The sequence below is a fragment of the Neoarius graeffei genome, chromosome 20 (assembly GCF_027579695.1).
Source record: "Neoarius graeffei isolate fNeoGra1 chromosome 20, fNeoGra1.pri, whole genome shotgun sequence".
Lineage (NCBI taxonomy): Eukaryota > Metazoa > Chordata > Actinopteri > Siluriformes > Ariidae > Neoarius > Neoarius graeffei.
Window position 1 is genome coordinate 54,277,528 of NC_083588.1, and position 25,399 is coordinate 54,302,926.

Sequence of the window (25,399 nt, forward strand, 5' to 3'; positions counted from 1 at the left end):
ATGGTTCTATAGTCTGATGGAACAAAAATGGAGCTTTTTACCAATAAACACTTGCGGTGGGTTTGGTGTAAGTTGGTAGGATGGGTATAATGAAAAGAACCCGATCTCAACTGTAAAATACTGTGGAGGTTCTGTGATGTTTTGAGGCTGTTTTTCCTCCAAAGACCCTGGAAACCTTGTTAGGGTACATGGCATCATGGACTCTATGAAATCCCAGGACATCTCATTCTCATCTCATTATCTCTAGCTGCTTTATCCTGTCCTACAGGGTCGCAGGCAAGCTGGAGCCTATCCCAGCTGACTACGGGCAAAAGGCGGGGTACACCCTGGACAAGTCGCCAGGTCATCACAGGGCTGACACATAGACACAGACAACCATTCACACTCACATTCACACCTACGGTCAATTTAGAGTCACCAGTTAACCTAACCTGCATGTCTTTGGACTGTGGGGGAAACCGGAGCACCCAGAGGAAACCCACGCGGACACAGGGAGAACATGCAAACTCCACACAGAAAGGCCCTCGCCAGCCACGGGGCTCGAACCCAGACCTTCTTGCTGTGAGGCGACAGCGCTAACCACTACACCACCGTGCCGCCATCCCAGGACATTTTCAATCAAAATCTGGCTGCTTCTGACAGGAAACTAAAACTGGGTTGTCATACATTCATTCTCACATGGGCAATTTAGAGTCACCAATTTACCTAATCTGTATGTTCTTGGACAGTTGGTGGAAACTGGAGTACCCGGAGGAAACCCATGCAGGGATGGGAAGAACATATGTACAAACGCCACACAGAAAGGCCCCAGTCGGCCGTGAGGTTTGGACCTGGAAGCTTCTTGCTGCAATTCTAAAATCATCCAAATCAGACACACTTTAGTCATTTTTTCCATTCAACACCCATGGGGGATGCAAACTTTTGCACTTGACTGCACAGTTCCTGATGACAATAATCATTAATCAGATCAGAGATAAGATGTTGTGCATTTTCTTCAAGTCAGTGATTGATGTGTTTGTGTTTCCTGTTACTTAATATACAGTGGGGTCACAGTAAACAACCCCCCCACCCCAGACCTGCAGCTGTTCCTTTTCACTGAGCCCCTTTATGACCTCTGTCACACATTGTCTTCCTCTTGTTACACTCTCCCTTTCATGCGTACAAAGCAATTAAACAAAATAACAAAAACTCTCATGAACTAATTAATAGGAAGGAAAAACATCGAGCTTGGAATAGCGCATTGCCAAAAGAACGACTTTTTGACACGAAGTGGTGACGATGCTATTAGGATGGTGACGAGACGATAATTATCGCATTGAGTGACTGATTAATGAACCCTCATTGCTTCAGTGAAAACACACCGAGTTGCCAGGCAACAGAGACACGGGGCCTTGTAAGGTCTGATACTCCAGCAAAGCAAGGGGCGAAAAGCAAGCCTGACTAAAAATAACCCACAAAGCGAGAGAGAGAGAGAGAGAGAGAGAGAGTGTGTTATGGATGGTGCTTTCTTTGGGATATCCTCCGCCCTCTCCTCTTTTAAGAATACTCAAGGACATCCCTCACTATAATTAACTAGCGTTAGCAACTGTCCCATCAGAAATGCTCTCTTACAGTCTAGTCCTAACAGTCCATTCCCTGCCTCTTTAAACACCTGATCAGCTCACTCACGCACGCACACACACACACACACACACACACACACACACACACACACACACTTCTCAACCCTCCTGCATTTCACACTGCCATCTGATCTTCCTCTGTCTTTCAGTGGCAGTGGAATTATGAAATGTCCATACTCTGAATGGTCATTTAATATCCAGTGACCCACGTCAACGTTCATCTAATAAAGTCTGTTATGTTCAGTGTTATTAAAGTGCAGTCATTACATTACTTTTGATTTTTACTTTTGTTTTTATTTTGGTATTTTCAAAGATATTTCTGACAGTCACTGTTGTTTGTGTCTTAATTTTACAGAAGAATACACATTAAATACACACTGCTGAACATCTTTCAAAAGGGTTTTCATTTTCTTCCCCTGGGCTGACATTTATGTTTGCACATAATATTTATTATCCCCCACCCAAACAAAGTTTGGCAGGGGATTTTGCAGAGTTCCTTCCTTCCTTCCGTCTGGTCACGTTTTTGTTTCCAGGCCATATCTTTAAAACTACTGAAGATATCTTCATGAAATTTTGTCTACATATCAAGCATCATGTGAACTGGTGCCTTTTACTATTTTGAATTTTTTGAAAATGAGGATTTTTCAAATTTTTACATAAAAATTTGATTTTGACTTAGTTCCTAACAGCAATGTTCGTTTCTGGAGCATATATCCAAAACTATTCGTGATACGGATTTGAAACTTGGTATACATGTTAACAAGGTGATGTAGATGTGCCTTTTAGAAACAGGTTTCAGCTGTCCGTCCAGTCACGTTTTCGTTTCTGGGCCACATCTTTAAAACTACTGAACAGTGCCTTTTGCTATTTTGGATTTTTGAAAAAAAGTATTTTTCAAATTTTTAAATAGTTTTGGATATATGCTCTAGAAATGAACATTGCTCTTCAAAACTAAGTTAAAACCTATTTTTTATGTAAAAATTTGAAAAATACTTTTCAAAAATCCAAAATAGCAAAAGGCACCAGTTCGCATGGTGCTTGATATGTATACAAAGTTTCATGAAGATATCTTCAGTAGCTTTAAAAATATGGCCTGGAAAGGATGTAGATGTGCCTTTTCATACTAAGAAATTTAATTAATCTCATCTCATTATCTCTACCTGCTTTATCCTGTTCTACAGGGTCGCAGGCAAGCTGGAGCCTATCCCAGCTGACTACGGGTGAAAGGCGGGGTACACCCTGGACAAGTCGTCAGGTCATCACAGGGCTGACACATAGACAACCATTCACACTCACATTCACACCTACGGTCAATTTAGAGTCACCAGTTAACCTAACCTGCATGTCTTTGGACTGTGGGGGAAATCGGAGCACCCGGAGGAAACCCACATGGACACGGGGAGAACATGCAAACTCCACACAGAAAGGCCCTTGTCGGCTACGGGGCTCGAACTCGGACCTTCTTGCTGTGGGGCGACAGCGCTAACCACTACACCACCGTGCCGCCCACTAAGAAATTTGAGAAATTTACATTTTTCATGTTTCCATGGAGACAATTTCAGACTTATTCTCTCAGGTTAGTCTTAGGGGTAGGTTTCGTTTCCGGAGCAGAACTTGAAAACTATGAGTGGTATGGTCTTGAAAGTTGGTATATGTGTTGATTAAGTAATGTATATGTGCCTTTTGATAATAAGAAATGTGAGAAATTTTAATTTTTAGCTCACCTGGCAGCAGAACTTGAAAAATCTCATCTCATCTCATTATCTCTAGCCGCTTTATCCTGTTCTACAGGGTCGCAGGCAAGCTGGAGCCTATCCCAGCTGACTACGGGCGAAAGGCGGGTTACACCCTGGACAAGTCGCCAGGTCATCACAGGGCTGACACATAGACACAGACAACCATTCACACTCACATTCACACCTACGGTCAATTTAGAGTCACCAGTTAACCTAACCTGCATGTCTTTGGACTGTGGGGGAAACCGGAGCACCCGGAGGAAACCCACGCGGACACGGGGAGAACATGCAAACTCCACACAGAAAGGCCCTCGCCGGCCACGGGGCTCGAACCCGGACCTTCTTGCTGTGAGGCGACAGCGCTAACCACTACACCACCGTGCCGCCAACTTGAAAAATGTGACAAATAATATCTTGAAACTAGGTATATAGTTGGTATATAGGATGGGGGACATAGATGAGACTGTCTTCTTGTTTTAGCTTGGTTCCAGTTTAAAATTTTCATTTCAATTTATGTCAGTTCTTTTTTGTTGTTGTTGCTGTTTGTTTTAATTTAGTTAACTATTAACTACTCCTGCTTATATCGGTCACTCTTCGTAAATTAGTCATTTTGATTTTCTAGCACTACTTTTTTTTTTTTTTACACTCTTCTAGCATTTTAAGGGCCATATTAACAAATAATGCTTGTTAACACTGACAATTTTTTAAATATATATTAAAGCATGATGTCATATTTTAATCAGTTTACAGTTATAGTTCATGTTGTGGAATGTCTAATAATTATTCCATGAAATTGAGTCATACATGAGCTAATAGCTGATGAGGTGCATCATGCCGAGTACTGGTTGTATGGCTTTCTATTTTTGGGGGTTTTGTTTTCTACTCATGGTATATGAGCTGATAGCCTAGTAGTAGAGTACCCAATCAGAGCGTGCAATTGCTCATATACAGTGAATTTTATATATATGGCATGGCATACAACTAGGGTTCAAACTCACTTCATAGTGGTACAGATACTCCTGCATACACTTGTTTTGAACTCATAAATGCATAGAGGTTTCATCAACCAGAGACATACAGACCATAGACTGCTGAGCCAGCACTTAGTATCTAACACAATATGCTATGTAAACTTCCATAAAAGTCTAAAACTATTAAAAAAAAATCCTTCATTTATTTTCAGGAACCAGTCTATCATGGTCAGGATTGCATTGAATCCAGATCCTATCCCGGAACACTTGGCATGAGATGGGAATACACCCTGGATGTGCCACCAGCCTATGGCAGGACACCATGCACACACACCCACACACACAGTTGCCATATCTACAACATACTTTGACTAGAGGAACCGGAGAACCTGTAGGATGTGGACATGAGTAAAACATGCAAAACTCCACATAGACATTAAACCGAACTGAAATAGGGATGCTGGAGCTGTGATGTGGTAATACCCTAAAACAAAACGTATGTCATTGTATTTTAATATTTTGTTTATCCCTTATCTAACTACAGATTACATGTAAATGTGCTTAATAATACCTTGTACAATGGTGTTTGTAGAGACAAGGCTATATTAAACCCATACTTAGCTACACATTTTGCTCTTCCTGCATTGGTAAATTTTTCAAATCAAATAACCTGTAATATTGGTGAGATGGACACTTAACTGAGAAAAATCTATGGTCAAGATGGGGAAATGAGTTCAAGAGTGACTTATGTTTAAGGGTTATAACCAGTGTTCTTAAACACTCACCTCGAAATGACTGAAGACCTTTGTGAAAAGCCTCGGTCTAGTTCTTTGAAGCACAGTGATGGATGACGGTGTGACACTTGGGGTCAATCTGGATCTCAGGGTTCAAAAAAGTGTAAAGGTTAAATGCTTTCCCAGGTTAAATGCTGTAAAGAGATAAAAATGAATGACAAGAAAGCAATTTAAAAAGAGCTTCATATTGTGCCAGGAAAATGTTCATTAAAAGTAAATATAAAAGCTTTATTGTAAAGAAAGTTCATACATTTAATGACCGATTTATTTTTATCAATTGTGTAACTTCTTGCAAGTGTGCACTGTCAGAAATAGGGCTACACAGTAGTCCATTTCTGTCCCCCAAGGTACAAGCTGCAGTACACTAATTTACCTCCTAGGGCTCATCATTGGTCTTTACGGTAACTGTGTGTACCTAAAGGGTCCAAATAAGTACCTTAGAGGGTACTGTCCCAGTGACAAGCTGTTGTACCCCTAAAGGTACAGTAATGCACTTCATTTTCTGAGTGTGTGATAGCAGGTGGACCTTGTGGCATTGTAATAATAAAATCAATAGATAGCTTATTTAGATAAGAATAATCTCCCCCAAATGGAGCATTATTTACCTCATTGCAAATTAATTCCACACTCACGTATGAATTTCATGAATGTTGTATGGCATGGGGATAATTACACATTTGCTACCCCTGAAATGTAAAAACAAACAAACAAGACAATTGGGCTGTCTGCTTGCATCACACAAGAACTATTTATACTAGAGAGACTTGACTGCTGCTCAACAAATAGTGGCACGAGGTCCAGGCTGAGTACCTGCTCCTAACACACACCGTCATTCACACAACTGCACCAAGATTGGGACTGATTCATTAGTCAAGTACAATGACCTATGCTCATTCCCCAAGACCGAAGATGTACTGTAGGTGGGAGGCACCTACACTCACCGGCCACTTTAAATAGGAACTTGTTCTTGATTCTAAGATTCCTGTTCTTGGCTGCAGGAGTGGAACCCAATGTGGTCTTCTGCTGCTGCATGCTGAGATGCTTTTCTGCTCACCACGGTTGTAAAGAGTTGCTATATCCTTCCTGGCAGCTCGAACCAATCTGGCCATTTTCCTCTGACCTCTCTTATCAACAAGGCATTTGTTTCCACCCACAGAACTGTCGCCCACTCAATGTTTTTTGTTTTTCACACCATTCTGTGTAAACTCTAGAGACTGCTGTGTGTGAAAACCCCAGGAAATCAGCGGCTTCTGAAATACTCAAACCAGTCCATCTGGCTCAAATCAACACCCATGCCACAGTGAAAGGAAGTCACACTTTGGGATCACAATTTTTCCCATTCTGATGTTTGAAGTGAACATGAACTGAAGCTCTTGATTTGTATCTGTGTGATTTCATGCATTGTGCTGCTGTCAAAGGATTGGCTGATTAGAGAACTGCATAAAATTGCAGGTGGATGTATGGGTGTTCCTAATAAAGTGGCCAGTGAGTGTAAATATAACAAAGAAGTTACAAAGTGTAAAATGCAAGTATGAATCCATACAGATTAGGGTTCTGCTAGGAACCATCATTGATAAGAAAACACTGTCAGAAGGACTGATGGACAAACCGAAGAAACCATTAAAAGGTGAACTAGACCGAAGTATTTTTCCCCACAAAGAGTGTACAAATCAAGTTTGTAAGAAAAGATAGTCGAAAAGGAAAGTCTGCTCAGAGATCACTGCACACGTGCGTGCGTGCGTATGTATGCGTGTGAGAGAGAGAGATGCAGGCGTGTGTTAAGCAGCCAAAGGCTTCTATGGCGTGTGCAGGGCGGAGTAACATTGATCAGCGTGTGCATGTATGTGTGTTGTAGGTCTGTAAGCTGATCTTGTGGGATATTGAGTTAAATGTCATTGAGCCTCTGTGAGGTACATGATGACAGATCAAGCTGTATTAAGGTCAAAGTACAGAACAGCAGCTGAACATGTCTGGAAGAAAGAAAGAAAGATTTCCATCAATACTGTCTTCTCCTTTGATGCTTTCTCACCATATTTGTGCATTTTTTAAATACATTTTAATCATTTTCTTTGTCATCATACCCTGAGAACCATCTTGAGATGACTATAATGGTGTGCTATATAAAGAAGCTCTATAAACGTATAAATGAAAAGCATCCTGATGGCTCGTGTCCACTTGAAAGGTCCCACTTTGTGTCTTTCTAATTTCTGTAACATTAGAGACTAAACATATCATAATTCATATTTAATAAATGGAGAATCGAGAGGAAATGTACCGTAGCGTTGGAGTCAGCCTGTGAATTGTTGGAGGCACGTGGAGGCAGTGGTCCTACGGGTTCACGCTGATTTAATCGTACACTCCACCTTCTGTGACTCTCCCTCTCTCTTAACCACTCATTACACAGCCTTATACTTTGTCGTTTTGTTTTTGAAATCCTGACGTGAACTCCTAAGGCTTCTCACTTTCACTCACACATTCATGCAGACAAACTTTTCCATGGCTAGTCATTTGGGCTGTTAATCCCCTGGACAGAATGTCCTTACTTATTCTCAGACCTACGGTACTGTACAGCTCTCTCTCTTTCACCCAGGAGTTACATTTATTACATACTAGCACCCTGATGGTGACCCAAGTTGACCGCTTTCTGCCCTGTAAGACTAATAAGACACTTGAGCCATCACTCACTATGCCTCCTATCCCTCCCCACTCAATATCACAATCCCCGACTCCATGCCTTCCATCCTATACTGACCATGTATGTTCCAAAAACAGACACCATTTTCAGACCCCTGCTTCAAGGCTAACCCCCTCACACACAAATACAGTCAAGCCCACAGTTGCTGCCAAATTACTCCAGCCACCTCTCTCCATCACAGACCCTGCCCCTTGTCCTTATATGTGCCAACTCAGCCAATGGGGAGTCTTGCAAGTGTGTGCACATCTAGGAAAGAGGCTTTGGGGTGTCTTTATAAAATCGTATAGAGATGAGCAACAGTTAGTACTTTCTGTCAGCCCAAGGAGGAGAGGAAGCGAGAGAGAGAGAACAACTGGGGCTGTTGATTTTGTCCCAATTTTTCACACTTTTAGAAAAAGTGTTGGTGGGTAACGCATTTTTAAAAAAACATCTCTGTCCTCTAACGGAATTAGACCCATTTTCTCCTCTTCATGTTGGACTTGGAGCTCCGAGTTGGGATCTGAGCTTTGGGGGGTTTTTTGTTGTTGTTGTTTTGTTTGCAAAGCCTCCCCTTGAGCTGAGAGGATGGAAGACGCTCACACTCAGGAGTCGGCTGCGTGTCTGTCCTACTTTGGTGTCAATGAGAACACAGGCCTTTCACCTGACCAGTTCAAAAGGAACCTGGCCAAGTTCGGCTTTAATGGTGAGGGACACATGAACACTGGATGGATGGATGGATGGATGGATGGATGGATGGATGGATGGATGGATGGATGGATGGATGGATGGATGGATGGATGGATGGATGGATGGATGGATGGATGGATGGATGGATGGATGGATGGATGGATGGATGGATGGATGGATGGATGGATGGATGGATGGATGGATGGATGGATGGATGGATGGATGGATGGATGGATGGATGGATGGATGGATGGATGGATGGATGGATGGATGGATGGATGGATGGATGGATGGATGGATGGATGGATGGATGGATGGATGGATGGATGGATGGATGGATGGATGGATGGATGGATGGATGGATGGATGGATGGATGGATGGATGGATGGATGGATGGATGGATGGATGGATGGATGGATGGATGGATGGATGGATGGATGGATGGATGGATGGATGGATGGATGGATGGATGGATGGATGGATGGATGGATGGATGGATGGATGGATGGATGGATGGATGGATGGATGGATGGATGGATGGATGGATGGAAAATGACCAAGAAGAACATAGTTTATAGATGGGGACTATTCTCCTCACAGATCTGTAGGCCAAGTAAAAAAAAGATCAAAGTGGAAAGCCACAAACTATACGGAATAATGGCAAAAAATTAAAAAGAGTATGCTTTGAGTAATTGCATTGTACTTACTTTGTTATCTGTGGAGTAGACACACAAGCGAACATCTTTTTTCCAAGCTACTGTATCATTTATTTTATCCACCAATCTTTAGGCCTGGATGTATGGATTTTAAATTCATTCCAGAATTTTTGGGGAAACTAGGCCTTGCTTATGAAAGATATTAAAAGAAAAAGAAAGGGTGTGATATTAAGCAGTGATTAAATAAAAATAAGACATCAATAAGGCATCTAAGGGCAAAGCCTCATGTTAAAATACAGGGTTAGTCAAAATTGTGTTAACACTTAAATGGTAGAAACCATTTATTCACAAAACGTACATCATATGTGCAAGATGATTTACAGGACGGTCTCAACCTGTTCGCCATCGTGTTCAACACACAAAAACCAGCGAGCAACAGTACCATTTAAAGAATAATAATAATAAAAATAATAATAATAAAAATAATCCATTAGTGTTAACATAATTTTGACTAACCCTGTATATAAATGCTGTATTGACTACAAGTACTTAATCATAACAATTACTCAAGGCAATAATGAAAATAATGAATATGACTATAATAATGTACACAATAATAATCTTTATTTTGTATTATTTCCTGGATCCCACCTTCTGGACTGGACTGACCAATCACAGAGCTGCCTGCTGAGGAAGGTGAATGTTTTTTGCTCTCTCTTTCAGGTTTTGTGCATGTTTACTCTGCTCCTTCTTGCAAACCATTTTCAAAATAATTAGCTGATACATACGGCGAGTAAGGAATAAAAAAATGACAAAGCACTCTGTCATAGGAAAATAATCAGTGTGATACAAAGAGAAGGATCATTAGCACCCTGAACTTGATTATTTTCTAATAACAGCATATTCCAAAATGCTTTATTCCTCTTATACCACAGCAATTTGCCATTTTTTAAATTTATAATATAACAATGCATCATACACTTAACAGTGATTCCACAAAATCGAGTCATACACGAGCTGATAGCCGACGAGGTGCATAGCACCAAGTTGGCTATAAGCCATGTATGACAAGATTGAGTGGAATAACTGTCTTATTCTATCCACATTCACTGGATTTTGAGAAACAGAGCATTTTACTTTTTGCAAATTCGATAAATAAAAACTTTATACAAAACGTCAGACAATCATTTTTGCTTAGTATGTAAACAAACCGGTGAAATGACAGTAACAGTTTGTGAAAAATGCTATAATAATAATTCATGAAAAATTAGAAAAACATATGTTCTGACCAGGGGCGGCACGGTGGTGTAGTGGTTAGCGCTGTCGCCTCACAGCAAGAAGGTCCTGGGTTCGAGCCCCGTGGCCGGCGAGGGCCTTTCTGTGCGGAGTTTGCATGTTCTCCCGTGTCCGCATGGGGTTTCCTCCGGGTGCTCCGTTTTCCCCCACAGTCCAAAGACATGCAGGTTAGGTTAACTGGTGACTCTAAATTGACTGTAGGTGTGAATGTGAGTGTGAATGGTTGTCTGTGTCTATGTGTCAGCCCTGTGATGACCTGGCGACTTGTCCAGAGTGTACCCCGCCTTTCGCCCGTAGTCAGCTGGGATAGGCTCCAGCTTGCCTGCGACCCTGTAGAAGGATAAAGCGGCTAGAGATAATGAGATGAGATGAGATGTTCTGACCATCAAACACTTCTTTAGGGTTCTTTTGGTAGTTGGAAACCAACTTAAAGGTGCATTACTGCCACCGACTGGGCTGGAGTGTGGAACAGGAAATACTGGGGGGCACTATATTCTTTTAGCTATTTCTCATCTCATCTCATCATCTCTAGCCGCTTTATCCTGTTCTACAGGGTCGCAGGCAAGCTGGAGCCTATCCCAGCTGACTACGGGTGAAAGGCGGGGTACACCCTGGACAAGTCGCCAGGTCATCACAGGGCTGACACATAGACAACCATTCACACTCACATTCACACCTACGGTCAATTTAGAGTCACCAGTTAACCTAACCTGCATGTCTTTGGACTGTGGGGGAAACCGGAGCACCCGGAGGAAACCCACGTGGACACGGGGAGAACATACAAACTCCACACAGAAAGGCCCTGGCCGGCCACGGGGCTCAAACCCGGACCTTCTTGCTGTGAGGCGACAGCGCTAGCTGCTACACCACTGTGCTGCCCTTAGCTATTTCTGTTTCTTTTAAATACTTGACAATTTTTGGAGTTTTTATTTCATCCTCAGTTGGTTCCGCAACATGCTCTGCCATTTTTTTTCTCTACTCATGGTATATGAGCTGACAGCCTAGTAGTAGAGTAGCCAATCAGAGTATGCGATTGCTCATATCCAGTGAATGTGGATAGAATAATTACATTTATCCATTTATAGTTATATTTAATGCTGTGGAACAGTAACAAAACATTGTTAGGCTATTGCTAGGCTTAAATTTTGTGGAGCATCTGCCAGTTCAAATGACTGTGAATGAGCTGTTACTGTAGATATGACACATTTAAAAAAAAAAAAGCATTAAAAAAAGCACATTACAATAAACATGTGATGTGATTTGAATTGCAGCCAGAACTACTGTCAGAGCAGCTATTATAGAAAATTAATTGATAACATCTGACCAATCAGAATCTAGAATTTAACAGTGCTGTGGTATAACAAAATATAAATAAAAAAATAAATACACTAAATAAAAATACAACCAGAACTTATGAGTATAACTCTTTTTTTAAAAATTGTTTGGAGTCATCCAAGTTTTGCGAACTCAGCTACGTTGAGAGAACTAAATATAGCTTTAGGTGCAGTGTTCAGTAGTTCCAGCATTCATGAATGTACATTATGTGAAAACCTATATCCACAATTTCTGAGACTCTTGATAAATTTAAAGCCATTGGCACAAGTTTTCATATGTAGATATCTCATATTTTATGTTTCATTTTATATTATTGAATTATTATTCTAGTCTAATGGAATCAAATGTTATTTGATTATTTATATTTTTTAATTATTTTTAACCCCTAGTGTAGTTATGCTGAATTTGGAGTATACTTCTTAAAGAGTAAAGATTATACTTTCTCACTTTCACTCAGGTAAATCCATCTGGGAGCTGGTGGTGGAGCAGTTTGAGGATTTGTTGGTCAGGATCCTGTTGCTAGCTGCCTGCATCTCTTTTGTAAGTAAATCAAAATCACCTTTTTTTTTTTAAACTCAAACTACAACTATAAAAATCAGTTAAGAAAATAATAATGATATATTGAGTGGGCTGTATCAGAATTAAAAAAGGAAGCTGTAGTGTTTTCCCCAGTTTCTTTTCCCTAAATAGAATCAAAACTATTTTTACCGATCCTTTCCAAGACATAAAGAAAGGGTCTATTGTTGCAAGTGAGGTGCCAAATGTGGGTGTGTAGTGCACTTAAAAGGAAGGAGGACTTCATAATGAGACACAGATAGTTATAGTTAACACTGATATGAATGGCAGGGACACATTTGTTGCATGCTCAAGCCTTTGTGTCCATCAAAAAGTGACCTCTTCACCCTTAAGCAATCTATTGTGGATAAGCACACATGCTACGCACTCTTTCACAGATCCTTGAATTTTAGAGTTTGAGGAAATATTAATGCTTGCAATTACAAAAGTTCTGCATTTTATACACTACGTTCAAGACGAACCAAATACAAAGTTTTTTCATTGTATGAATCTCTATAGGAGTCTGTAGGGATTTCTAAAAGGTGGGTAGAAGTCTGTTCTTAAGTCAGTACATTTTATTGGTTCCTGCTATTGGTGTATTTAAATATATTTTGCAATTTGTATGTACGATATGTCTTGCAATAATTATTGGCATAACCACCGTTCTAAGTTATAAGGAACCTTTATGACGCTTCGTAAAGATGATACTGGATTAAATCTGGTATAAGTATGATTTAAAACTAAAAACTACTTTACGCATCAATCACATCTCTGGCGTTACAAAATGGTCACCATTTGGAGTGAGCAGATCATTCTCTCACACTTTCACTCTGCCACTTTGAATTGGTTTTTTGAAGTACCATCATGGGAGTGACTATGCAACTCGAATTCTTCTCTGTGCCAGAACAGCCGTCATTATGGCCTTAAATGACCGGGGAAAGAAAAAAGGTAATCATCATTTAAAGCCAGGCTGAAGAACAGAACCCATGTACAAAAGGTCAGGGATGGAAGATATGAGGATTACTTGATAGAGAGACAGAGATAGAAACAAAAAAGAGAGAGCAAAGGAGAGAAAGAATGTCAGAGAGCTGGTGTTAATGTGCTGTAAAGCAAGTGCTGCGTGTGAGCGATTCAGGAGGAAGACACAATGAGCCGAGGCAGCTGTCCTCATACCATCTCTCCATCACAGAGAAACAGACAGAGAATGAGAGGGAGGAGTTAGAAGGGACTCTCCAATGCAGGATATGTTCATGGTATGGAGAGAAGATAAGAAGAACCAAGAAGATAAAGATATATGAACAAGTGTTGCCAGGCAAAACAAACCTCGCCTGGCAGCATTTACTGTATTTTATACCTATATGTTGATAATGATGATATTTCTCAATCATCAGCTGTCAGGTTATAGTCTTATGAAAATCCATGACCTTGAGTTTGACATTTCAAAGTCATTCAAGGTCAAAGGTCATGGCGGCAACCGAAAGCCCCTATGGGACTTCTTACATGTTGATAATGGTAAACATCTGGCTATCATGAACCATTTTAAAGTTATAGCCCTTTGAAAACCCATGACCTTCAATTTGACCTTTCAAGGTCACTCAAGGTCAAAGGTCATGGTGCCAAATGAAAGCCCATATGGCACTTCCTATAAGTTGATAAGGGTAAATATCTGTCTACCATCAACCTTTAAGTTACAGCCCTCTGAAAATCCGTGACCTTGAGTTTGACCTTTCAGGGTAACTCAAGGTCAAAGATCATGGTGCCAAATGAAAGGCCATATGGGAGTTCCTATAGGCTCATAATAGTAAACATCTGTCCATCAGCAACCGTTTTTGAGTTATAATGGAAAATATGTTGTTTTGACCAAAAGGTTGACCTTTCTGGTGACCTTGACCTTCACCTTGGCCTGATTACCCCCAAAATTTAATCAGATAATCTATGGACCATTGCCCACCTACCCTGAAAATAAGTCAATCGGTGTAACCGTCTAGACACTAGATTGTTAACAGACAGACAAACAAACAAACCACATTGAATACAATACCTTGCCCCGCTTACTCCGTCGCAGGCGAGGTAACAATGATTGCGATACAAGAGTGTATTCAGGACCGAATGTCTTCTTTCGCTTGCGACTTCATGAGGGCAGGGAAATAACACCTTACACTGTGACACAAACACACACAGATCATTGCTGTTACGATGTTATTCTGAGGAGTTCTTCTCATTGCACCTCAGGTTCTGGCCTGGTTTGAAGAGGGTGAGGAAACTGTAACTGCCTTCGTTGAGCCTTTCGTTATTCTGCTCATTCTTATTGCCAATGCTGTGGTCGGTGTTTGGCAGGTGAGGTCTCTCTCTCTCTCTCATACATACACGCACACACACAAAAGGATATTTGAAGGTTGACTGTAAGAAGCCCTGGTGAGGTGCCTCTAATAGACATTTAAATACTCCTATTTAAATAATCCAAAAGGAATGAATGTTTACTGCTTTTTGAAGAATAATTAACAATTATTCCATGAAATCGAGTCGTACATGAGCTGATAGCCGACGAGATGTGCAACACCGAGTCAGCTATAAGCCATGTAAGATGAGATTGGGTGGAATAACTGCTTTATTATATCCACATTCATGGGATTTTGAGAAGCAGAGCATTTTTATTTTTTTGCAAATTCGATGAATAAAAACTTTATACAAAAAGTCTGACAAAATCATTTCCACTTACAATGTAAACAAACTGGCGAAATGACAGTAGTAAATTGTGAAAAATGTGATAATTATTGAAAATTTTAAGAAAGATACATTCTTACCATCAAACACTTTTATTCCATATTTTGTTGCCTTATTTTTTGTATTTTGGGGGCTTTCGTTTTCGAGTAGAGTTTTTATTTCATCCTCGGCTGGTTTAGCAACACATTCCGCCATTTTGTTTTTCTCTACTCACGGTATATGAGCTAATAGCCTAGTCGTAGAGCAGCCAATCAAAGTGCGCGATTGCTCATATCCAGTGAATGTGGATAGAATAAATAAAAAAGAATTAATACAAGAATTTTTGGCACTTTTTAAAAATGGATATATAAAATAAATATTAGTTAAACATGAATTCAAAATTATTTCAAATTTCTGCTTAAACAACTGGACAAATTACTTAACATTCTCTTAAGGAGGTATTTCATAAAGTTTTCTCTCAAAAACATGTGGCACAGACATTGGTATCACAAAATAAAACTGAAATAAATGCTAAAAATTGTCACTCTGTCAGTCTTAGTATTTTAAATATGCTTTCAAAACTCAATTGTCTCAGAAACGCTATTGTTGAGTTTGATCATTTCTTGTTTCCATGAGTGATAAATGGAGAAAAAAAAGCAGATAAAATACCAATAAGCACAATTAGGGCTGTGATTTAAAAAAAAGAAAGAAAGAAAGAAAGAAAGAAAGAAAGAAAGAAAGAAAGAAAGAAAGAAAGAAAGAAAGAAAGAAAGAAAGAAAGAAAGAAAGAAAGAAAGAAAGAAAGAAAGAACGTTCAAAATTCTGGAACAGTTGAAAATTTGTGAGGTAGAGGACATATAAGCATGCTGCCCGTCATCATTGTTCCAGCCAACATGTTGGCCACAGTACTGTCTTGATCATTAGTGAAAAGAGAAACAACGATGGCATGCAAGGAAAAGCCCTTGGACACACTGTAAAACAGTGGCGGCTGGTAGTCTTTCAAACAGGGGAGGCTGGTCGGTTACGATATTTCCAGATTTTAAAAGAAAAAACACATCAATTTTGCCCATACTCTTGCCTCTGATCTGGCTGATTGTTGGCAGGGTCACAAACTGTGAAATAACAGGTTCTTTTGGCCCATTAGCCTACTGTCCAATATACATGATGGTGGTGTTGGGGGGGTATATTTTAACATTTTATATTTTAAAATCTCATTATCTCTAGCCGCTTTATCCTTCTACAGGGTCACAGGCAAGATAAAGCGGCTAGAGATAATGAGATGAGATATTTTAAAATTGTGGCATGTTGTTTAAAAATTGATCATCATTGAAAGCAGCTCTTTGTCAGGAACCTCAGCAGTAACAGCAGAGTGTTCTGGAATAGGCACAAGCACTGACTTTGGAGATCCAAACACTTTCCCTATATTTTACTTATTTTGACTGAGAAATGTTTTATTGACAATTTTGATAACCCTTCACTTTTAGTCCAGGTCTGCAGTGTGAAATGTTCTCGGCTGTGTTTTTGTTTAAAAATGTATCCCAATACAATATACTCAGCATAAACATTTTAAATAGATTCTATATTTTTGGTCCATCCATGACATATTACTAAAGTAGCCTATTTACTGTTGTTGATGTGGGTCACTTGCTGTTAGCCAATTCACTTTCTCGTACCAGGAGAGCTGAAAGGAACGAGTATTATTCCCTACCTTTTTCACCAAGTCAATTTGAGGTGTTGGTCTACCCTGCTCTTTAATTTTAATTTTTTCCTCGAAAGGAAGACTGGCAAATGGCTTCGCCAAAATTAAATCAGCAATGCTTGGCATCCGTGCGCAGCTTTCTTGCTAGCGGACTAGCCCCCTCAAGTTCAAGTTCAGTCACTCAAATAAACGAAATTTCTGGAACTAAGATAGCAAACTTGACAACACTATATTTACACTTTATTTACAATGAAAATACAGGGAGTGCAGAATTATTAGGCAAGTTGTATTTTTGAGGATTAGTTTTATTATTGAAAAACAACTATGTTCTTGATGAACCCAAAAGACTCATAAATATCAAAACTGAGTATTTTTGGAAGTTGGAGTAGGGCTTTCTTAGTTTTAGCTATCTTAGGAGGATATCTGTGTGTGCAGGTGACTATAACTGTGCATAATTATTAGGCAACTTAACAAAAAACAAACATATACCCATTTCACTCATTTATTTTCACCAGGGAAACCAATATAACAACTCAACATTCACTAATATACATTGCTGGCATTCAAAAACCAAAAAAAAAAAAACAAATCAGTGACTAATATAGCCGCCTTTCTTTACAAGGACACTCAAAAGCCTGCCATCCATGGATTCGGTCAGTGTTTTGATCTGTTTGCGATCAACATTGCGTGCAGCAGCAACCACAGCCTCCCAGACACTGTTCAGAGATGTGTACTGTTTCCCCTCCTTGTAGATCTCACATTTGATGAGGGACCACAGGTTTTCTATGGGGTTCAGATCAGGTGAAGAAGGAGACCACGTCATTAATCTTTCTTCCTTTAGACCCTTTCTGGCCAGCCATGCTGTGGAGTACTTGGATGCGTGTGATGGAGCATTGTCCTGCATGAAAATCATGTTTTTCTTGAAGGATGCTGACTTCTTCCTGTACCACTGCTTGAAGAAGGTGTCTTCCAAAAACTGACAATAGGACTGGGAGTTGAGCTTGACGCCATCCTCAACCCGAAAAGGTCCCACAAGCTCATCTTTGATGATACCAGCCCATACCAGTACCCCACCTCCACCTTGCTGGCGTCTGAGTCGGACTGGAGCTCTCTGCCCTTTGCTGATCCAGCCACGAGCCCATCCATCTGGCCCATCAAGACTCACTCTCATTTCATCTGTCCATAAGACCTTAGAAAAATCAGTCTTGTGATACTTCTTGGCCCAGTCTTGACGTTTCATCTTGTGTGTCTTGTTCAGCGGTGGTCGTTTTTCAGCCTTTGTTACCTTGGTCGTGTCCCTGAGTATTGCACACCTTGTGCTTTTTGACACTCCAGCAAAACTGGCAAAACTGGTGGCGAGTGGCATCTTGGCAGCTTCACGCTTGACTTTCCTCAGTTCACGGGCAGTTAGTTTGCGCCTTTTTTTTTTCAACGCGCTTCTTGTGACCCTGTTGACTATTTTGAATGAAGCGCTTGATTGTTCGATGGTCACGCTTCAAAAGCTGGGCAATTTTAAGAGTGCTCCATCCCTTTGCAATATATGTCACTATTTTTGACTTTTCTGAGTCCGTCAAATCCCTCTTCTGACCCATTTTGCCAAAGGAAAGGAAGTTGCCTAATAATTTTGCACACCTGATATAGGGTGTTGATGTCATTAGACCACACCCCTTTTCATTACAGAGATGCACATCACCTGGTATGCTTAATTGGTAGGAGGCTTTCAAGCCTATGCAGCTTGGAGTAGGCCAACATGCATAGAGAGGGTAATGTGGTCAACATACTCATTTGCCTAATAATTCTGCACTCCCTGTATATACAAACTAAAAAAGCTGGTAGACACCGTATGTAATGAATGAAATTGAAATGTAAGCTGATCTCTTACAATACACCACAGCACTTGTGAATCCGCATGGGACTGAACTGAAACTCACCGCTGCCTGTCTATAGTTGAAACGAGCTGTCAATCAAAGAAAATATCCGGCTGCTTTCACCAATCACCAGTCTCCTCGCGGAAACTGCCATGTCCCTCCCACTGTGAGGCTGGGAGTCCGTGAGCAGGCATTTTTGCAGTATTTGTCCAATAACCTTCTTGCATTTTGAGATTGACAAGCGCATAGCTCCCAAATGCCGTTGAAGTCCACTGAGGCTGGGAGTCTGTGAGACTCCGTGGGCGGGCGTTTTCGCAGTATTTGTCCAATAACTGTCTTGCATTTTGAGATTGACAAGCGCATAGCTCCCAATCCACTGAGGCTGGGCTGCATCGCGCTGTCACGAGGGGGAAAAACTCACGCACACATTAGGCGAACTGGGGAAAGTTATAACGGAATGATTTCGCACTGTAGTTGGGTTGAGTACATATATTTCTATGATTCTGGATCTGAAATAGCAATGTTATAAGGTCGGCTATAACATAAGCCTAGCGCAATTCATCCTACACGATGTTCGTCATTTTTAGAGGAGGCTGAGCCTCCCTCGTTGTCTTAGAGCAATCACCCGTGCTGTAAAACATCACAGGGGGTTATTGTTGTTTTGGGGCTGTTTTTCAGCAAAAACCTGGTTGCCTCTGCCAGGCAGTTAATACTTGGCGATAGATAAAGAGACCAAATATACAATGCATCTAAATCAACACGGAAATAATATCAGGATTGCAAAAGTTTAGCAATGGCAACCTCAATCTTCAGATATTTCAAAGCATATGGTGTGAATTGGAGCAGGACGTCCACATGCACAAACCTAAGAACATGAAGGACCTTAAAGATGCCAGCTCACCCTTCCCAGAATCCAATTCATTGTTTTTGTTTAAATACAGGTCACTGCTACTCTGCTAGCTCTCTTTGTGCGTGCTCACCTAGCTCCAGATCACAAATTATCTGTTAGTGATTCCTTCAAAACCCCTCTCGATTTTTTTTTCATTCATGCATCATATGTGGAAGTTTTGAATACAGTATGCCTGATATTTTATTTCCTTTGACAGCCGAGGCCAAATCTGGCTCATTACAACAGAATAACCATACGAAAACGGAGTGGATCGGTTGAAAGAATTTAAAGTATAACTACTTCAACAAAATATCTTCCATTTCATGTTACAATTTTCTGATCTATGGCCTAGGATCTGATCTATCGCCGTTGTTGCGGATTATTTTTCAAACACAACAGTGAAATATCGATGGCATCAAAAATGGCGACTCACTACTTAAAAGCAACAGGATCTTTTTGTGGTGCAATGGTGAAAAGTTAATCCCAGTACATCTTTAGGCTCCTGAAGGGAAGGCTTGTAATAATGTAGCCTTATTGTCATGGTACAGAAGGCTGGTCAGATTTCAGAAAGGGCCATATGGAGAGATACAACAATGTTCATCTGGAAACTATGCATACCAGGGGAAGTAGAATTGCTCTGGAGCTGTAAAGAGAAGGGGTGGGGAAATGGATACTGAATTTGGATGAATATTTCCTTCCTTAGGAGCGTAATGCTGAGAGCGCCATTGAGGCTTTGAAGGAGTATGAGCCAGAGATGGGTAAGGTGTACCGAGCTGACAGGAAGAGTGTGCAGAGGATCAAGGCCAGGGAGATCGTCCCTGGAGACATCGTGGAAGTGTCAGGTAGACACAAAACACACACACACACACACACACACACACACACACACACACACACACACACACACAATCAAATATAAACCTAAAATGGTAAGCATAGACACGGATGACCAATATGGCCACCTATGAGAGCTCTTTGAGAGAGTTATACTATTCTTTTATGGTAAACAGAAGAAGTGGGTGGTGTGTAAAAGGGAATGAAAAGAAAGAGGGCGACGGAGAGGGAGGGAATAAAGGGATCAGATAAGGTTAAGAGATCTCATCAAGAGCGCAGTCAAAGAAAAGCTGGTGTATAAATATGGCCCAGCACCTGTCTTCCACTTGCCCCATCTCAACCTCCCCCCCACCCCTTTATCTCCCTCTCCTTCTCTTTCATTCTCCCACCTGTTCACTCCATCACTCCTTTCTCTCTGCGGTCAGCTGGTTTATAGCTTTTTGCAGACTCAGTGTGTTCTTGTTCCTTTGTCTATCACCTCTTATCAGGCTGAATATTTTAAATTAAATTATCATAAATATTTATGAAATATGTAAATATTAGAGATTATTACAGGTTTATGATGCCACAGATTTTTTTTTTTTTGTGAACCTCCAATCAGTTTCAGTTTCAGGAAAAAAATGGGAAATTCTCTTCCAGTTTTGTTTTGATGAAATTTTTTTTAAATAAATAAATAAATAAATATACTAATTAATTAAAATTACAACAAATCTAAAAACATTATACATTGTTAAAATGATCTTTTATTATACCTCAAGCCAAGACAGTGAAAACATCCTATAATAAAATTATTATTAGTAGTAATATTTTTTTAAATTATTATTGGTGTTAGTTGTAGTAGTAATGTGTGTGTATATGTGTGTGTGTTTTCTTTCCTGCAGTTGGTGATAAAGTCCCCGCTGATATCAGAATCACTTCAATCAAATCCACAACACTGCGTGTTGACCAGTCCATCCTTACTGGTACAGCCTCCTAGACATATAACATTAAAAACATTTAACAGTTATTCCACAAAATTGAGTCGTACATGAACTGATAGTCGACAAGGCGCATAGCACCAACTTGGCTATAAGCCATGTACAACGAGATTGAGTGGAATAACTGTTTTATTCTATCCACATTCACTGGATTTTGAGAAACAAAGCATTTTTATTTTTTGAAAATTCAATAAATAAAAACTTTATACAAAACGTCCGACAAAATCATTTCCACTTAGAATGTAAACAAACCGGCAAAATGACAGGAGCAATTTGTGAAAAATGCTATAATAATAATAATAATAATAATAATAATAATAATAATAATAATAATAACAACAACAACAACACCAATAATAATTCTTGAAAAAAAAAAAAAAAAAAGATACGTTCTTACCATGAAATACTTTAATTCCATATTTTGTTGCTTTTTTGTATTTTTTGGGGTTTTGTTTTCGAGTAGAGTTTTTATTTCATTCTCGGTTGGTTCAGCAACATGCGCCGCCATTTTGTTTTTCTCTACTCATGGTATATGAGCTGATATCCTAGTAGTAAAGTAGCCAATCAGAGCACACGATTGCTCATATCCAGTGAATGTGGATAGAATAATAACCATTATAAATGGCTGCAGTCTTATATTCATCTAACATTTATCCATATCATGAAGTCAAATAAAATTATTAACCACAAACACCCCTAACTGTCGGTCTCTTTCTTACAGGTGAGTCTGTGAGTGTGATTAAACACACAGAGTCTGTACCTGACCCCAGAGCTGTCAATCAGGACAAGAAGAACATGCTCTTCTCTGTGAGTCTCTTTCATTACCATTCATTTTATACTCTGCTCTCTCTCATCACCCTTTATCCATTCCTCTTTCAGAATATGTAACTACACATCTGTTTATCAGTCTTCCTCTCAAAATATCACTCTCTTATAAGCAGCATTCATCATCGATCCGTACTCATCTTATTTCATCATCTCTAGCCGCTTTATCCTGTTCTACAGGGTCGCAGGCAAGCTGGAGCTGATTCCAGCTGACTACGGGTGAAAGGCGGGGTACACCCTGGACAAGCCGCCAGGTCATCACAGGGCCGACACATAGACACAGACAACCATTCACACTCACATTCACACCTACGGTCAATTTAGAGTCACCAGTTAACCTAACCTGCATGTCTTTGGACTGTGGGGGAAACCGGAGCACCCGGAGGAAACCCACGCGGACACGGGGAGAACATGCAAACTCCGCACAGAAAGGCCCTCGCCGGCCACGGGGCTCGAACCCGGACCTTCTTGCTGTGAGGCGACAGCGCTAACCACTACACCACCGTGCCGCCCTGATCCATACTTCTTTCATCAATTATATATTAACTCACGCAGTTCTGTCCATCCATGTACAGGGCACCAACATCGCTGCAGGAAAAGCCATCGGCGTAGCTGTGGCAACCGGCGTCTCCACTGAGATCGGAAAGATCCGTGACCAGATGGCAGCCACCGAGCAGGAGAAGACACCACTGCAGCAGAAGTTGGACGAGTTCGGAGAGCAGCTCTCCAAGGTCATCTCGCTTATCTGTGTGGCCGTGTGGATCATAAACATCGGACACTTCAACGACCCTGTACATGGTGGATCCTGGATCCGTGGCGCCATTTACTACTTTAAAATCGCTGTGGCCCTGGCTGTAGCTGCCATCCCTGAGGGTGAGAGACAAATGACTATTATAGCACAGCCTTCTGAATTCTAAATTCTGATTGGTCGGATGGTTCCAGTTCGAACAGAAGTGGCAAATCATGAATTTATATTAATGCACTTTTTCTAATACATTATTGTTTCGAGAGTAATAGCTAACTCACAGGGACTTGTATGGTGGCTGCTCCACATAACGCAATAATAAATGGATTAAAAACGTGTTATTTAACAAAGAACAACAGATAATTAACAATTATTCCACTCATTCTCGTCGTACATGAGCTGATAGCCGATGAGGTGCGAAGCACCGAGTTGGCTATAAGCCATGTACGACGAGATTGAGTGGAATAATTGTTTCACTCTATCCACATTCACTAGATTTTGAGAAACGGAGCATTTTTATTTTTTGCAAATTCATTAAATAAAATCCTTATACAAAACGTCTGGCAAAATCATTTCTGCTTAGGCGGACTTCTTAAAAGCCTATCGATGGCTGCACAAATTGACTTTAGTGTTGTTGTTTTTTTTGTAGAAAGTGCCGTCTTGCTCTTGTGCTGTCGAGGTATAGAATAGCTTTAGACATTTATTTAATTCTTCCTTGGACATTCCAGTTATGTAATTTTCAAACTTCTTTGACCTTTTGATCCAGTCGAAAAAAAATTCCACAAATTTTAACGTTTAAAGATGAAGAATGTAAACAAACTACTGAAATGACGGGAGCAATTTGTGAAAAATGCTCTAATAATAATAATAATAATAATAATAATAATAATAATAATAATAATTCATGGGGGAAAAAAGATGTTTTTACCATCAAATACTTTTATTCCATATTTTGTTGCTTTTTGTTGTATTTTGGGGGGTTTTGTTTTCGAGTAGAGTTTTTATTTCATCCTTGGGTGGTTCAGCAAAATGCTCCGCCCTTTTGTTTTTCTCTACTCACGGTATATGAGCTGATATCCTAGTAGTAGAGTAGCCAATCAGAGCATGCGATTGCTCATATCCAGTGAATGTGAATAGAATAATGGTTGAGATGATGAAGTTCTCCATTGGGAGATGTTTATTTAAACATTTATGAAAAGAGTGAGTGTCCACTGCCAGCGAATTGTAATAGTAGATTTTCCACCAGGGTGGCACGGTGGTGTAGTGGTTAGCGCTGTCGCCTCACAGCAAGAAGGTCCTGGGTTCGAGCCCCGGGGCCGGCGAGGGCCTTTCTGTGTGGAGTTTGCATGTTCTCCCCGTGTCCGCGTGGGTTTCCTCCGGGTGCTCCGGTTTCCCCCACAGTCCAAAGACATGCAGGTTAGGTTAACTGGTGACTCTAAATTGACCGTAGGTGTGAATGTGAGTGTGAATGGTTGTCTGTGTCTATGTGTCAGCCCTGTGATGACCTGGCGACTCGTCCAGGGTGTACCCCGCCTTTCGCCTGTAGTCAGCTGGGATAGGCTCCAGCTTGCCTGCGATCCTGTAGAAGGATAAAGCGGCTAGAGATAATGAGATGAGATGAGATTTTCCACCACAGGAAAGTCTTCAGAGAAGTTTAATCTTAAGTTTCTTAGTAACAAGCTGCATTTTAACTTCAAGAGAAAGCTGTGGCTGGTGAAGGAACAATTATTTTCACCTGCTATAATGTAACAGAGAACAGGAACTAACTTGTTTCACTCATGTTCCACAACATTAGTGATAAACTGGTTTTTAAAAATGGCATATATAATGTAAATGCTGCAAATTTGCTATAGCTTAAGAAGAATAAAAAACGTTGGGATGTGCTGTTATAGGAAAAGAATCAACTTCATGGAGGTAACAGCTGCTCTGCTTCATGTCTTGTTGAATGGATTCTTGTTTGTGTTCTTTGTGTACACATTATTAATACACACCTTATCTGACTTGGTGTTGGTAGGTCTTCCTGCTGTGATTACTACGTGCTTAGCTCTGGGAACACGCCGTATGGCCAAGAAGAATGCCATTGTGCGCTCTCTGCCCTCTGTAGAAACTCTAGGCTGCACCTCAGTCATCTGCTCTGACAAGACTGGCACTCTGACCACCAACCAGATGTGTGTGACCAAGGTGGGTAACAGATTGCAGACATAATTGCAAACAGGTTAGATTTAGTTAAGCTAGGCCTGGTTAAATTTAGTTAAAGGTACTGATTGCAAAGTCATCTGAAATTTTCTAATTTTTATATGTATTTTTTTTTATTCTGCATGGCATTTCCCTATGTCTCGCAAGAACAATATCATGTGGACAAGATGTAAACATTTTAATGTGCTGAGGGTCACTTTTCTCCATTTTGGGACCGAATATCCTCCCTCTTGAGGTAAACCGTATGGTCCTACAGAAACAGCCGAACATGAGGAGCTTGAACTAATTAGCATAACTATGGAACTGCGACACACCAAGATGGCGACGCGCGGAAAA

The 25,399-nt window shown here is 40.4% G+C and overlaps 1 protein-coding gene across 1 annotated transcript in view; it reads left to right on the top strand.

The window, feature by feature from the left end:
* The first annotated feature begins 8,084 nt into the window (after positions 1 to 8,084).
* Positions 8,085 to 25,399, top strand: part of atp2a1 (ATPase sarcoplasmic/endoplasmic reticulum Ca2+ transporting 1) — a 33,039-nt gene continuing 15,724 nt past the window's right edge. Inside the window, exons 1-9 of the mRNA XM_060902006.1 lie at positions 8,085 to 8,500; positions 9,820 to 9,837; positions 12,230 to 12,312; positions 14,560 to 14,664; positions 20,190 to 20,328; positions 21,202 to 21,282; positions 22,019 to 22,104; positions 22,698 to 22,995; positions 24,882 to 25,048. Coding sequence (XP_060757989.1) covers positions 8,383 to 8,500; positions 9,820 to 9,837; positions 12,230 to 12,312; positions 14,560 to 14,664; positions 20,190 to 20,328; positions 21,202 to 21,282; positions 22,019 to 22,104; positions 22,698 to 22,995; positions 24,882 to 25,048 — 1,095 coding nt within the window. The 5' untranslated portion in view covers positions 8,085 to 8,382. The remainder of the gene's footprint in view (positions 8,501 to 9,819; positions 9,838 to 12,229; positions 12,313 to 14,559; positions 14,665 to 20,189; positions 20,329 to 21,201; positions 21,283 to 22,018; positions 22,105 to 22,697; positions 22,996 to 24,881; positions 25,049 to 25,399) is intronic.